The following is a 15,027-nucleotide window of genomic DNA, read 5'->3' on the forward strand; positions in this document are numbered from 1 at the left end:
AATTCGTAGAAGACTCCCGACGTGATTTAAACTAACCAAATTTTGAAAAACGTTAAGAAATGGAAGAAAGAATTTGAGCAGTGAAGGATTTAAAGAATTCAAAAATTAGGAATATCAATATATATCCAGATTTTTGAACAATTCGATGTATTGGAACAACCTGCGCGTTCCATAGAATTTAAAGAATGTTTAAGATATCGAATTTCATGATTTTTGATAATGTACAGGGTGGCCAACTAAGAATACTGTATCTGAGAATCTATCCATCGTAGAGGATTGCGGTAAAAAAATTTATTACTAAAACGGCCACGAGCAAAACCTGGAAAAGTTTCTGAAATGACCGCTAGGGGGCGTAACTGCAATCTGGAATCTAAAAAAGTGACGTTTCTGTGAATTCCGCTATATTAACCTAACAAAAAAATGCCCGGTCTTTGACGATAATCTGAACAATTTTTGTTTGTTTTGGGGGGTGGGGGGGGGGGGGGTATGCAAAGGTTTCCGTAAAGAACACCCTGTATCTTCGAAACGGCTGAGCCGATTTAAACAAACTCGGGTTAGTTCAAAAGAGCAATTCATCAGCTACAAATATTGTAATATTTGAAGTTTTGTTAGTTTCACATATCACCGCTTGAGGGTTTTTTTCGACATTCCGACAGAAATGGTTAATTTTCTTAAAAATATTAAATGCATTGGTTCGATTTTTTTTCATGAAAAAGTGGCTAAATGATGCCTAAATAAGCTCGCGAAAACAGCATCATCGATATCTTGAGATATTTTTAAATCGTGATGGCCAGCATTTCGAGCATTTACGGCGGCATTAAAAACTTCCTTTTTTAAATCGATCAACCTTAGGGCCGCAAATTATATAATAAAAATAATTCCGGAAAAATTAGCTTAAAAAAATAAAATTTTGAGGGTATAAAATTTTCATTGGCCTAAATTTTAGGTTAGGAACAAGATATCGAGATGCGGTTTTCGCGAACTTGTTTAGCTACTTATTCATGAAAAAAAATCAAACCAACGCATTTAATTTTTCTGAGAAAATTAACCATTTCTATCAGAATGTCGAAAAAAGCCCTTAAGCGGCGATATGTGAAACTAGCAAAACTTCAAATATTATAATATTTGTAGCTGAAGAATAACTCTTTTCAATTAACCCCAAGTTTGATAAAATCGACTCAGTTGTTTCGAAGATACAGGGTGTTCTTTACGGAAACCTTTGAACCCCCACCACTTCATTTTTAGTGATACAGGAAAAATTGTCAAACAAAAATTGTTCAGATTATCGTGGACTTCAAAGACCGGATATTTTTTTGCTAGGTTAATATAGCGGAATTCACAGAAACGTCACTTTTAGATTCCAGATTGCAGTTACGCCCCCTAATTTCAGAAACTTAAAAAAGTATTTTCCAGGTTTTTCTTGTGGGCGTTTTAGTAATAACTTTGTTTACCGCAACCCTCTACGATGGACAGGTTCCCAGATATGGTACCTCGCATTTTTATTTGGCCACCCTGTACATTATTTTAAGGACGTGAAGATTTAAATCACGTGAGAAATAAAAAAACCCTCTTTGCATCTGAGAAATTTGAAAAGTATGAAAAATTCTTACTAACAAAAGAATTTGAAGCATATGAAAAATTAAAAAAAATGGAAGAATTCGAAGAAATCTGAAGAAGAAAAATTATGAAGATTTGAAGGGTACAAAAAATAGGAATATTTAAAAGAAATGACAAATCTGAAGAATCTCAGGTCTCACGAATTTGAATATGGACAATACACAAAATGAGAATAATTAAAAAATGAATTTGAAGCACGTAAGGAGAAGAAGTAAAAACAGTCGAAGAATCAGACTGAAAACTAAAAAATGTGAAGAAGAATCTCGAGACATTGGAGAATTTGGAAAATATAAATATTTTGAAGATTAAAGAATCTTGGTTAGGGATCCCGAAGAATTCGACGTACCGCAGGAGAAGAAATGAAAAAATTCGATGCCTCAAATGATATTGAAGAATTTGAAAACAGATCGATATACATTTGAAGAAACATGAAAAATGGGGATGATTCGAAAATGAAAAAATCTGAAAAATCATGGTCAAGGATCTCGAGAGTTTGAACAATTAGAGTGTGAAATCTGAAGAATTCAAAATAAAGAATTTGGAAAATATTAACACTGTGAAGAACGAGAATATGAAAAACAATCGAGATTGAAAATCATGAAAAATGGGATAATTAAAAAATGAAAAAATTTCAAAAATCTTGGGTAGGCTCAAGAGTTTGAAGAATTGGAAGAATTCAAGGCACTTAAGAATAATTGGAAGAATCATAATCCGAAAATTCAAAAATTTGGAGTATACAGAGATGAATGTAGAAGATTTGCAGAATGTTGTTTAGAGTTTGAAGAATTGGAAGAATTCAAAGACTTTTAAGATATTGGTTTAAAAATGAAAAATATAAATACTGTGAAGAATGACTGTTTTGCAGAATCTTGGTTATGGAAGAATTTCGGAAACTTGAAGGATATGAGAAATGCGTTTTTAAAAAATTGAAGAACCTTAAAAATTCACGCGTATGATGAAGCTCAATTTGAAAGAATTGGAAGAATGCAAAAAGTGAAGAAGGATTTGAAGACTATTTTGGGAATGTAAAGAATCTGATGCCTCTGAAGCATCCGACGCCTTTGAGGAATCCAGGAAACTAAAGAATCAAGATTTTGATTTAAAAAATACTAGAAATATGAAGTATTCAAAGATTTTGCTCCATGGTATATGGAGAATTGCAAGGATTTGAAGCAACGGAAGACCTTAAAGTATGGAAGAATTTCAAAAATTGGAAGAATTCCTTTTGGTAAGTTTCAAATGTGTACTGACTGATTTAAGGTGAATTTGATGAAAATGAAAAATAAAAAAGTTCTGCATTTGACGAATATGAGAAATATAAAAGGTTGGTAGATTCTGAAGAGTCCGAAGCATGTGGAGAATTGGACCAGAAGAATTTGATGACTGAAAAAAGTGAAAAGAATCTTATGATATTGAATAATTTTGAAGATGGAAAGTTGTCTGACTACTTGTCCTTGACAGTGACTTTGAAAAATTATGTGAAGGTGACATTTGCGTTTCAAGGTTATTTAAGGTCATACCAAAATGGGTGTCAATGTATAAGAGCTGCTTACGAACCGTTGCAGAGCGGCGCCGCTGGTAGCGAAATATTGCTTTATATGGACGCCTTCACAAGGATCGGCGCGTCTGCGCAACTTGTAGCGGAGGTCTTAAAATTAGTTCTGCAATCTATCAAGAGGAAGCGCTGAGATCGGCAAGATCTCTTGGGGTTTTAAACCATAGATATATAAATACCTAGATACAGCCATCCTTAACAAACGTACCTCGGTTTTTAAAAAACATATCAAAGAAATTTGTACATCTCTCCATTACTTTCTAACCAAGAAGAAACATGTTCTATCTCATTTTATTGCATTAACCACTACGTCGTACGCGAATCGGACGCTTAAAACAAACTTAGCGCGTCCCATAAGTCATGTGACAGTTGACACATTTCACGATCGCGCGAAATCAAATCTAACTAAAAATATTCGCCCTAAACATGATGGACGGTTTTTTTCACTAAATATTATGTAATTATTGCGTTATCAAATGTATATGAATAACATTAGTGCTTGCCATAATGATAGACGCGTCCATAATTGTTATTCCTGAAATAGTTTTATTACATAGAGCTACGCCATTTAGATTTGGGACTATGTTTACGTTGTTTGGCATGATGTGCTGCAGTGAATTCATTGCTGGCTTGCAGAATATCAAAAAAACCGTAAGTAAGTAAAGTTTATGTTCAACATTTTAATTTCAATTGCATGGTTTTAGGCGTAATGGTAACGGAGATTAAGTTGCGACAGGAAGTGAATTCGTTTCCAATTATCATTTTGGCCTATATAATGTTGATGCAGTGCGTTTGTATCATGATCACAGGATCCGTGCAATATTCTTAGGAAAACGAGATTTATAGACTGTGTGTGCGTGCAATATCAAATTTTTTATCGCTACGCGTCTTGCCTACCTTTCGGCATATGTCCAATCGGTGGGGTTTCTTTTTGAAATTATAGTGCTAATTGTAGTAAGCAAGCTACACGTGTACATTTATTTAAAATAAATACAACATCTTAACAATGATATCCAATTGGTGATAATACTCATTTAGCGAACATTCATTACGTTTCTAAAAGTTCACAATCCGAATAATCGTCAGATGAAATTGACAAATCCGAATCATCACTGCCATTATTAACGCTTATTATAAAGTTCAGAAACATCAACCAATATAACTTCTCTTTTAAATTAATCACTTTCCACATGTTCACACACTTTCTTCGAGTTGTCAGCTGTAATTTTTTCAAATTCTTCATTTGCCAGCTTTCTAAGTAACATCTTCCATTTTAAATGTAACATTTCTTGCTGCTATGCGATTTAAATAAATAAAAAGGCGGTTTATTTATGTTGTAAAGTCTCAAATCTGATAATTTTCTGTGTGACTTGTGCGAACAATTTGATTGACAGTTATAATAAATAATGCGAATCTTGTCTTCCATGCTCAGGGTACCTCTATAAAGGATAGCGCTATACGTAATTAATGTGCCGAAAGTGATGGTAATAGATGGTACGTCCTTTTGAACTATGTTGGGGTATGGCTGTATCTATGTATTTATATATCTATGACATTACATTACAGTTTCCATTCTAAGTTTGTTGTTCTATGGTAATAAGGTGGGTTGGGTTCATAGCTCTCCGTTCATCCGTTGCGTTGATCCGTCAAACGGATAGTGCAATTTGTTAAGGTTCATAGCAATCCGTCCATATCGTACGTTTCCAAGGTATAACCATAACCTAAATTTTATTTTGTACTGTACCCACCGTGATCTTCAGTACGTAGAAACTACTATCAGATTATCACCTCGAAGAACGTAATAGGCGAACACTGTTAAATTTGCTCTTAAACGTCAACAACATAACAAACATAACCTTACTCTTGTTAAAAAACGGACCAACGGAAACGTAAATCTTCAACTTCAACCAACTTTTCCGTAGTAAATGGACGACGTAAGGTAAGTTCATAGCTCTCCGTTCATACGTTTCCGTTTGTCCGTTAGCCAATCAGAAGACAGCAAATTTTTAAATCGTACGTCGTCCGTTTACGACGGAAAAGTTGGTTGAAGTTGAACATTTACGTTTCCGTTGGTCCGTTTTTAACAAGAGTGAGGTTATGTTTGGTATGTTAACAGCGTTCGCCTATTCGTTCTTCACGGCAATAATCAGATAGCAATGTATGTTCTTACTTTCGTACCATTTTCACATACTGAAAATCACGGAGGGTACACTACAAAATAAAGTTTAGGTTATGGTTATACTTGCAAATGTACAATGTGGACGGATTGCTATGAACCTTAACAAAACGTACTATCCGTTTGACGGATCAACGCAACGGATGAACGGAGAGCTATGAACCCACCTGTACGGTTTGAAAATTTACTGTGTTCTGATTGGATAACGGATAAACGGAAACGTATGAACGGAGAGCTATGAACCCACCTTATGTTTGGCATCTTGTCTTCAATGGCGGTCGTGAACGTTTCGCCAAAGATCATAGTGTAGTATGATCTTTGGTTTCGCTCCATAAATGTTTGTTGTTATGTATTTTGTGTTATTTAATGCAGGTAGTAATTTTTGCATTTCTTTATATCGTATTTGTGTTTTGTTTGCCGCATTTTATATTTTTTGTGTGTTTCAATATTTGTTTTTGAAATTTACTTGGTTTAACCGCAATGCAATCATAAGTGTGATACCGTTATGCTATATGTTTACGTTTTTGGTGTAATGTTTGCTTAATTTATGTTTATTGATGTTGATTACTTGGTCTTGTCCCTGAAGTTACATTCATGTAAGTTTTCATTTTATTTTAATATGTTGAAATTGCTGATTCGTTTGATGTATGTACTGACTTGTTGTTTGTTACTAACAATTTTCTCCGTGAATGAAGCAGTCACGGGAGGTGGAAAAAGAAACTGTAGTCTATAATTTTGTGTTAGGGCACCTAATTCCGTGCACTGTCTTCGACATCCAACTGTAGGTTCGAAACCCCGAAACCAGGGGCGGACTACCCATCGTGCAGGAGCGAGATTACGCTAATCAAAGCTCTTCAGTTTAGAATCTATGTGTGTTAAAATGAGTGGCGATTCAATAATCCCCACATATTTTGTTTTTAGTCAAATCTGCCTACAAGGCCATGTAATTTTCCATCTTGCTTTCAACAAAAGGACTTTATTGCACCAAAGATGAGTCACATCCTGTGTATTTCACCCTTTCTCGGAATCTTGGTACCTGCTGCTACCTGACCCATTGTCCCCAAAAACTTGCTTTAACCTTGAGTGTAACCAACATTGTGTATATGCATTTACTATCTTTGTTAACTACTGCTTAAACTTTTACAAAATATTTTGTTAATTAACTTTTGGACTGTTTTAATCAAACTGCAAAGGTTTTTCTTACGTCGTACTCTTTTTACCCTTGGCAGTGACTTTTGCGAGAGTACGACACCTTTTGGCTTTGTTTGTTTTGTTTATATTAATTTACATGAACTAAATTTCCTGGTTTTCACAATCATGATAATTACGATCATTATTAAACAAACTTTTTTTACAATTTCAGTGTTTTATTTAACGTTCCTTCCCTACTGTGCTTCAGGTCAAAGCGTTATCTATAACTAACGTAAGGGGGCCCTGCCTTAGATGTTTTATCACGTGCCACTTTTCAAATTTAAGCGGGATCTTGTTTAGTTTTAGAGGGAATAGTAATTCGGGTGGCCATTTTTAAACGTTGCCGGGTTTATTTTATTTCCGTGTTCTTGTAGTGTGAAATTAGCGTAGACCCTGGGGGTTAAGTACACTACAACGTGATCCTAGGAATCACGATCTTGAAATCATGATAGCGAAGTAGCCGAAAGAAAGCGCCTATCCCTATGATAGGGACTTTATGGAACTACGCGATCGACGACACGTAAGATCCTCAATTAAAGGAAATAGGCTCGAGTTTCCAGCCCTGAGCCTTGTATATACGACGGTGCTGTCGGGTATACTTTTAAAAAAGTACACCTTACTTCGCGATCATATTTTAAAGATCGTGATTCGTAGGATCCACAGAGTTGTATAAGTATACATATACAACTCTGTGGGTTTTGATCATTGAAAGAAAGCGCCTCTTATCTTTTCATTTAATTTAAATTTTTATGTTGGCAACACCTTTTGAAATTTTTTTGGAATCAAAAATTCAAGTCGTCGTGCAGCAAAAATTGTTCCATTTTCGACTGCCATATAATAAATGTACTAAGCTAAACGATACAAAAATTCTGTAACTTCGCATTTATAGTATCAAATTAAATATAACCTAAACGTTGAATATGACAGCCAACCCTAACTATAAGGTAAGAAACCAAAGTTATTTTACACAGCTTGTACATTTCATCTAAACACAGCCGTCCGAAAGCAAGAGGGAGGAGTTCAGAAAGTATTTAGAAAAGACTGGCGTCATGGACGCTTTAACAAAAGTATTAGTTTCGTTGTACGAAGAACCAGATAAACCCGATAATGCAGTAGAGTATCCTTTATATCTTTATAATGAGATTTCCTTAAGTATTGAGTTATACCCTTAACTATAGTAGATATATATGTAACAAATTGTCAAATCAGATATGTGGAGAAACATTGACCGATATACGAGCAAACTTACAAGAAGCTTTAACTAAAATTTCAGACTTAGAAAAGGAGAATGCGGCAATGAAGGTAGAACCGGAAGGGCCTTCCGAAGAAGCCGACGATGTACCTGCAGATTAAATCTGATATTATTATGTTAAAATTTCATAAAAAGTGTACTTTCCCTTGTAACTTAATAAAATGTTAACAATTTAGCATCTTTTTATTAATATTTCTTACCATTGTATTATGTCTTGTTGCCCTAGAAACATACCCATTGCATGTTCTCTTACTAGTTTGTCATCCCCTGCGGTGTTATAAGCCATAATCTTTCGCACTTTCCCTTGACTCTATCATCTGTTGCATTCATTATCTGCTATAGTATACCTTATCAAAAGTGAGGAACATTCGCTAAATGACCTATAGAGGGGTCAGCATCTCTCCTCTTTAAAAACAGTTATTATATATAATTGTGACTATCGAATAGTATGCATGTATCTCCGCCCAACAGTATTTGAATACAACATAGTACAAGTAATATTTAAAACAGTATTTCTGTTAATTACACAATTATCTTCAATTAGCTATACATATATGAAAACAACGCAATAAGCTAATTACATTAAATAATTTAGTATTTTTAAATGAGAAACAAAACTCTTCAAAATCTCGAGTTAGTTGAGTGTTAAGAGCAGGTATGTGCGGAAACAAAATTTTATTTATTTTTTGCTGCTTGACGACGTTTAACATCCCAATTAAAGACTCTTGCCATATTCACTTCGGTTGTAGTGCACTGATCCCTGTTAAAATAAGTTTTTTTACTAATTCCCTTAGATAACTGTAAAATATTGTACCTTAGAAAATCGACATCTTGCTCGACCTGTTCTAAACTATTGGTTGCAGTCGCTATGTTTTTAGTTAATAATGTTTCTGCATCATCTAAACTATATTCTAACATCACATTTGCACCGAGCCATAAACACACTGTATTCGTTGGTGTAACAACTGCCTTAGCGAAAACTTGGTCACTCAACAAGAATTCAGTTTCAAACTCTTCTGTTTCATGTCTCAGTTTCTCGATCATATTTAGGGAACGTTTCAAATCTGGTATTTGAGATTGTAGTCGTCTTTTCTTTGCCAGCAAGTGAAATTCCATATACTTATATTTACAATGCAATTCGTCCAACCGCTTTAGCACCTTTTCAGCGTTTCCTCCATTTTCTGATTTCCCCATGTACATATCTACATCATCCTGTAGAAAATCATAGATGAGCTACATACATTTTTTAACGATTTAAAAAGATTTACCACAAACTCTGCTTCCGGAATTCCGGCATTTGATTTTTTTCCATCATTTATATTGTCACCTTCCATTTCTAAATCTTTAGAAATATACTTTCAGTTAACTTAAAAAGATTATAAAATATACAAAATTATCTCATTTGTGTGTGGGTTAACCTATTTCAGTTTCTCATAAGGATATTTCCGATTTTGTATGATTCTGTTGACAGATGACAGAAACGTTCTTCTGTATGAATGTGTCTACCATAACGCTACTACATTTTAAACGCTAGTTGATCACACGGTCCGTATACTAGGCGCTTTTTTTCGGCTACTTCGCGATCATGATTTCAAGATCGTGATTCGTAGGATCACGTTTTACGAAAGAACGTGCGAATTTAAATCAACGTATGATTAAGTTTACGTAGTACACATTTGCATTCGAATTACGTATTTTTTGTTTAGATTATGACAACAATTTAAATACAAGTGGAAGTACTTTGCACGATTATGCTCTTCAGTTACAAATATTGACTAACCTAACAAATGAGCAAAAATATCTTTGCATTTATAGGTTAGGAATTCGTGATCAGTAAACAAATCATAAAACTTGTATGTTCAGTTTGTTCACGATTTTAGCAATCATGATCATAAGATCACACTTCGAAAGAACGTGATTAGACAATCCAAACCCGTTTGGATCATCGAAAGAAAACGCCTACTAAGCGGTTGCCTCACTTCCAAACAACCAATAAAACGCGCTGCTTCAGCCCGCAGTAAGCACCCCCCACCACACAATTCTCATGTACTACATGCATTTGGTAATAATTCTAATAAGAGTTAATTTTTGCATATTTGTATTTGTTATTGTAATGATATTTTAAGCGATAATCATGAGTAGTCTATTTCTTTCACATTTCCACAGGGACAGGTGCATATGTATTTACGATCGTCGACGACCAACAGCGCGCGTTTGTATAGCAGAAGTCCCTTACAAGTTACGCAGACGCGCCGCTCCGTGTATAGGCGTCCATATAACGCAGTGTTTCGCAACCAGCGGCGACACTTTGCAGTGCTTTAAAAACGTCGGGTGAGAAGGGGCTCTATGAAGTGCTATAAGATCCTAAATAGTAAACAACCATTAGAAGTGAAGAAACAATATAAATATTAATAAATATTTTTTTAATTTACGTCCAATATATAAATTACAATCTTAAATAGTACTTGGAAAATGTAAATTTCACAGCACGGCACAAATCCTACCTATATATTTCCACATGGCTACAAATGTATCACATATTACATAAATACAACGTTATCAAGGGGAATTGATTAAATTGGCTGGAATTACCTCGATTTACATTAGGCGTTTGAAATTATTTCAAAAAATCCATTATTTCATCTTTCGATAATGATATACTACCACTTTGTGTATTCTTTGAAGTGAATGAAGGCTTCATAACATTTTGTGTTGTGTATAAATTTGGAGAATGAAATGAAGGCTGAAAATTTTGACTTGGAAAACTTGCCATGGTAGGCGCTTTATTCATTTTGGACAATCCAAATTGATCATTATGTGAATTGCTAGAATTTGCGGATGCTGAATGACTTAATTGAAATGCTTGAAAATTTGAACTAGCTTGGGAAGTATGATTTGATGAACTTGTGAAGGTGTTGGATGTACGTGATGATGCGCTAGGATTATACCATGGCGGTGGGGCTATTGGTGATAATGTGTTGGTTAAATTTACAGGTTGCACTTGGGATGTATTTGTAGTAATTGGTATGGGATCGAGCTTCGTTTGATTCTGTAAAATTTTAACGGTGTCTTGTTGATTCAGAATTCTCTGCTTTTCTTGTAAGGTAAGAGCAGATGCAGACTTGCTTTGATTATTAGGTGCCGGTGGTGGAATGTTATCAAGGCCAAAATCAGTAAAGATTGTTTCCAAAGCTGTAGATTTAGGAACAATCGTTGGCATGCTATTTTCAAGTATTTTTTGATGTTCTTGTACAGTGTTGAGTTGCTCCAATTTGGTGCGATGCTCAGATTCAACGAGTTGAAACATCTGTGTGACTAAAGCGACCAAAGCATTAAATTGTTGTAGTGTCAACCCATTTTCGATGCATAATGGAATAAGAAAAGGAAGAACACGGGTAGCCATGATCTCTTTTGTTATACCTAATTTTTTGTGAGTCATCGCTAATTTGTATATTCCCAATATTCCCATAATAACTGCCGGTTCACGGGAGGGAATTTGTGGTAGGAATGGTAAAACTTCATCTAAGACAAGCCACTTGTCCAGATGCTCAAGCAGTCGCCCAATACACAATAAACAATTTACACGAACAGATAATGTCGACGTGGATAGGCACAATTTCTTTATACGAGGTAATACACTGTTTTTCACATTGCCGTGGTCTAATAGTCCAGCAAATGTCGGCAACACCGATAAACACAGCTCGTGTATCTGCGGTGTATCTGAGTCTAATCCTCTGTATAGCATTGGCAACACGTGTTGCTGAATGTCAGTTGCTGGTGTCAATTTTAAGAGGAGTTCCATACGTTGCAGAAAGATCAGTAATATCTAAAAGCAAACATAAGATATCAAGATTGGCTTTGAATAATGTGATTCAAAACAAATGCGTAATGTTAACAAATCACTTAAAGTAGCATTAATGGCACATGTTCAAGGGGCAATATCTTGTAAGAAATTTTATAAAATAGGTAAGTATCAAAAAATTATTATTATTGTTAGTGTACTAAAAATTGTTTGAATTTAGGTACGAAGATTTAATACAGAGCAAGATGCACTTCCATATAAAGTGCATTAATACGTATCTAGACATCTTAAGCGATCTCAACGTTAAGTGCAAAAATCGATCAGTGGAGTTAAAATTTTTCATAATATTTGTGGAATACCTAGTCGCACAGACTGCACGTAACATCCTTAAATGTGGATACGCCGCTTTACGTTATGCTTATCGTGAGTAGCAAAATTACACTGATCACAAATCAAATTTTTGAGAAGGTTAATAGGTGACGCTTTACGCGAACGCTATTTATTGTGGCGTAATTACACTGATACGATAGCAGTGATAGAAATTTATTTAAAGCGGAGTGTGTAATTGCACTGTTCACTAACACTGGGCGATTGCAAGTTTCAACTAATTGATTAATTTAAAAGAATAATCAAACCCGATTATCGATTTTATCTTTTGATTATAATCTGTTCATCGTCCAACGCTACTGTTCACAATAAAAAACTTTGGAAATATAATGCGTTATACGACGATTTCTTAAATTATCCTTATTTTTGGTTGCATAATTGCACTTATCACATTTCCAACTCTTGAAAGTAACGTGATAATTACAATGACAATGAAATTTTGGCAATTGTAGATAAACAAAATGGCGATCTTCTCCCACCAATACTAATTACAATGTGCTCCCACCAGAATGAATAAACGAACGACATCTTGCGGATTGAGCGTCAACACGACCTCTCAATTTTGTACAGCTTAACCTCAAACGTGTCCAGTAGTAGTGGATAATAACAAAAAAGCTTGTGAGTGTAATCCTGCATGACGGTGCAAATTTGTTATTTTTCGATAATGATTCACGTCTATGCGTTCCGTCTGCACTCTCTCATGAGATGGACTATAATTTAAAAAAACGCAACACTTTTTCTAGTGCTCCAATAAACAAAAGCTTTATAGCAAAAAGAGTAATCAGGATCAGAACGCATAAACGAACGCACCTCAAAATGTTGGTTGATTGCTTAATCATTGAGGGCCATTTTAAGGTTTCCACATATAGCATAGCATTAGCTGTGGGCCACATTATTCAATCATGCTCAAGAAAATGCATAGTGTGTGATGTGTCCTATTTTGGTCGAGACTGCACTAAATATCTCAGCTGTTTTTAAAGATAGAGACCCAGTACTACTTTTTTGTGAAACGTACCACAAACAGAATCAATCCAATTACGTTGTTTCTAAAATACAGGGTGAAAACAAAAACTTTAACTTTTATATTTATATCCTACCCATGTAGGATAGAAAAAAGTTAAAAACTGCCTATTTTAGATATTTTTACGTAAAATCCAGTGGCGTAGTAAAAAAAATGTTTCGACCACCATTTTTGAGATTTGACCCAGAGTTGCCTTTTAAATGCAACACCTTTTATATCTCAACGTCAATTTTTAGTGCACTTTCAAAAAATAAGAACATAAGGGCTATTAAACCGAAAACACAAATGTGCAAGTCCACTCTTCGACTCTAGACCACAACCGGCTTACGAATTTTTTTGCATTCTTTCTCCTGATTACTTTGATGAAAATCCTATATTTTTACATTTTTTATGCCTATATAAATATCAATTTTTTTTCAAAATTCCGTCAGTCATTTATATTGATTGCTATCGGCTGCCTTAGTTACCATGGATGCAATAAACAAAACAAAATCTCCATGAATCCATTGCCTATTTAAATACAGTAAAAAAAAAAGGCTTTTATAAATTTTCATGGGCAAAATTTACTAGACCACTGGATTCTACGTAAAAATATCTAAAATAGGCAGTTTTTACTTTGGTTCTATCTTACAATGGTAGTCAAATATGATAACATCCTAAAAATCAAACTTTTCATTTTCACCCTGTATCTCAGAAACAAACGTACCGTACAGCAGTTATAAATTAGCAAGCGACGGCGCTAGTCGAAGTTCCAATCGGCCGCACGAAACCTGCAAAACAATAAACAATGGCATAACATTATTTAATGCATCAATACCGATATCATTAGTATCCCACATCTACAACAACGGAGTGGATTTTTGATCCGCCACTGGAGAAATGCAAATATGGCGCCGCTTGCCGACCACTGCGCATACAAACCGCTCGCGAACTCATAACGGCTGTACTGTAGCTAGCTAGATTCTGTTTACGTATCAAGTTTCTTAAAAAAATGGCACAGGGTCGCGAAAACAGCAAGTCTCCATATCTAAAAGCGGATGAGATACAACGCAGTCTCAACCAAAATTAAATTTGATAATTTACAAACATCGTGACAGTCAGCAGAGGTGGGCCCATCGACATATTAATATATAGATGGACTGCGCGATTCCGTTTTTAAATAAATTATGTCACCTACTGCTTCTACATGTACTGACTTTACTACTGTTTAAAGTCCCTAGATTACTAAAGTAACGCGATTCGTTAGGCCAGTGTATTAGACAAAAACAAACTGCTAATTGAGCAAAAATGGCCGTTTGACACCTACTGTCAGGTTTGACATTTGTTGTTTTGTATTATAATAGTTGTGTGTACATTAAGGAGAGTACTGATGTAACCATTAATTCAAAAAAAAAATATTACTCAGAAGTGAAGACAATTTTTCGAAAACTTTTAATGAAGATCAATTAAAATATTTAGAATTGGGTACACACAAGGGTTTTATGTGGAGTGGTGAAACGATTGAAAAAGCGATGCAACTATATTTATCTTGTGATTTTTAAATATTAATCGATATTAATATTAAATTTTTTTAAATATTAATATTATATTAAACGATACGCTCACAAAACTGGCGCTATCCAAAAGTATCCGCACAATCCAAGAGCGACTAGAAAAACCAATAGAAAAGCATACTTTCCAACTGTTGTTCAATTTCAAATTTCGCGGTTCCCAAACTGAGCCAAAATGGCTGCTATTCGCGTTACTTTAGTGATCTAGGGACTTTACTACTGCTTAAAGTTCCTGGATTACTAAAGTAACGCGAATAGCAGCCATTTTGGCTCAGTTTGGTAACCGCGAAATTTGAAATTGAACAACAGTTGGAAAGTATGTATAAAGTATGTATTTTGTATAATTTAATTTGTATAAATCCCTAAAGCGCATCTAAAAAAGGTCAACTGTGCAAAATTTGAACTAAATAGGTTCAAGCGTTTGGCACAGACAGAGGGGGGGGGGGGGGGCCCCCAAGGGGTCATTGGATTTGACC

General features: G+C 34.9%; 3 protein-coding genes across 3 annotated transcripts in view; 1 reads left to right on the forward strand and 2 right to left on the reverse strand.

Annotated features, from left to right (window-relative positions):
* The first annotated feature begins 7,277 nt into the window (after window positions 1-7,277).
* Window positions 7,278-7,966, forward strand: LOC116177094 (c-Myc-binding protein homolog). The gene is made up of 3 exons (XM_031495967.1): window positions 7,278-7,483; window positions 7,535-7,656; window positions 7,721-7,966. Exons 1-3 carry the CDS (start codon window positions 7,460-7,462, stop codon window positions 7,890-7,892), a joined length of 318 nt encoding a protein of 105 aa, XP_031351827.1. The 5' UTR covers window positions 7,278-7,459; the 3' UTR covers window positions 7,893-7,966.
* A 304-nt stretch (window positions 7,967-8,270) lies between these two features.
* On the reverse strand, window positions 8,271-9,285 carry LOC116177093 (prefoldin subunit 3-like). The gene is made up of 3 exons (XM_031495965.1): window positions 9,060-9,285; window positions 8,606-9,003; window positions 8,271-8,551 (listed from the first exon to the last, which is right to left on the reverse strand). The coding sequence occupies exons 1-3, from the start codon at window positions 9,123-9,125 to the stop codon at window positions 8,467-8,469; spliced, it is 549 nt and encodes a 182-aa protein (XP_031351825.1). The 5' UTR covers window positions 9,126-9,285; the 3' UTR covers window positions 8,271-8,466.
* Window positions 9,286-10,197: 912 nt separating this feature from the next.
* The window catches only part of LOC116175645 (SCY1-like protein 2), a 5,201-nt gene continuing 371 nt past the window's right edge, over window positions 10,198-15,027 (reverse strand). Inside the window, exons 2-3 of the mRNA XM_031493870.1 lie at window positions 13,923-14,028; window positions 10,198-11,617 (exon numbers count right to left, since the gene is read on the reverse strand). Coding sequence (XP_031349730.1) covers window positions 10,409-11,617; window positions 13,923-14,028 — 1,315 coding nt within the window. The 3' untranslated portion in view covers window positions 10,198-10,408. The remainder of the gene's footprint in view (window positions 11,618-13,922; window positions 14,029-15,027) is intronic.

Source organism: Photinus pyralis, unplaced genomic scaffold (genome assembly GCF_008802855.1).
Source record: "Photinus pyralis isolate 1611_PpyrPB1 unplaced genomic scaffold, Ppyr1.3 Ppyr1.4_LG7, whole genome shotgun sequence".
NCBI lineage: Eukaryota > Metazoa > Arthropoda > Insecta > Coleoptera > Lampyridae > Photinus > Photinus pyralis.

Bases quoted from the DNA above. Each gene is read 5' to 3' on its own strand.
- LOC116177094 (XM_031495967.1), top strand. From the start codon at position 7,460: ATGACAGCCAACCCTAACTATAAG. The intron at 7,484-7,534 runs GTAAGAAACCAA...ATCTAAACACAG, and splicing joins CAGCCAACCCTAACTATAAG to CCGTCCGAAAGCAAGAGGGA. The intron at 7,657-7,720 runs GTATCCTTTATA...TAACTATAGTAG, and splicing joins AAACCCGATAATGCAGTAGA to ATATATATGTAACAAATTGT.
- LOC116177093 (XM_031495965.1), bottom strand. From the start codon at position 9,125: ATGGAAGGTGACAATATAAATGATGGAAAAAAATCAAATGCCGGAATT. The intron at 9,004-9,059 runs GTAAATCTTTTT...GATTTTCTACAG, and splicing joins TTCCGGAAGCAGAGTTTGTG to GATGATGTAGATATGTACAT. The intron at 8,552-8,605 runs GTACAATATTTT...TTATTTTAACAG, and splicing joins CAAGATGTCGATTTTCTAAG to GGATCAGTGCACTACAACCG.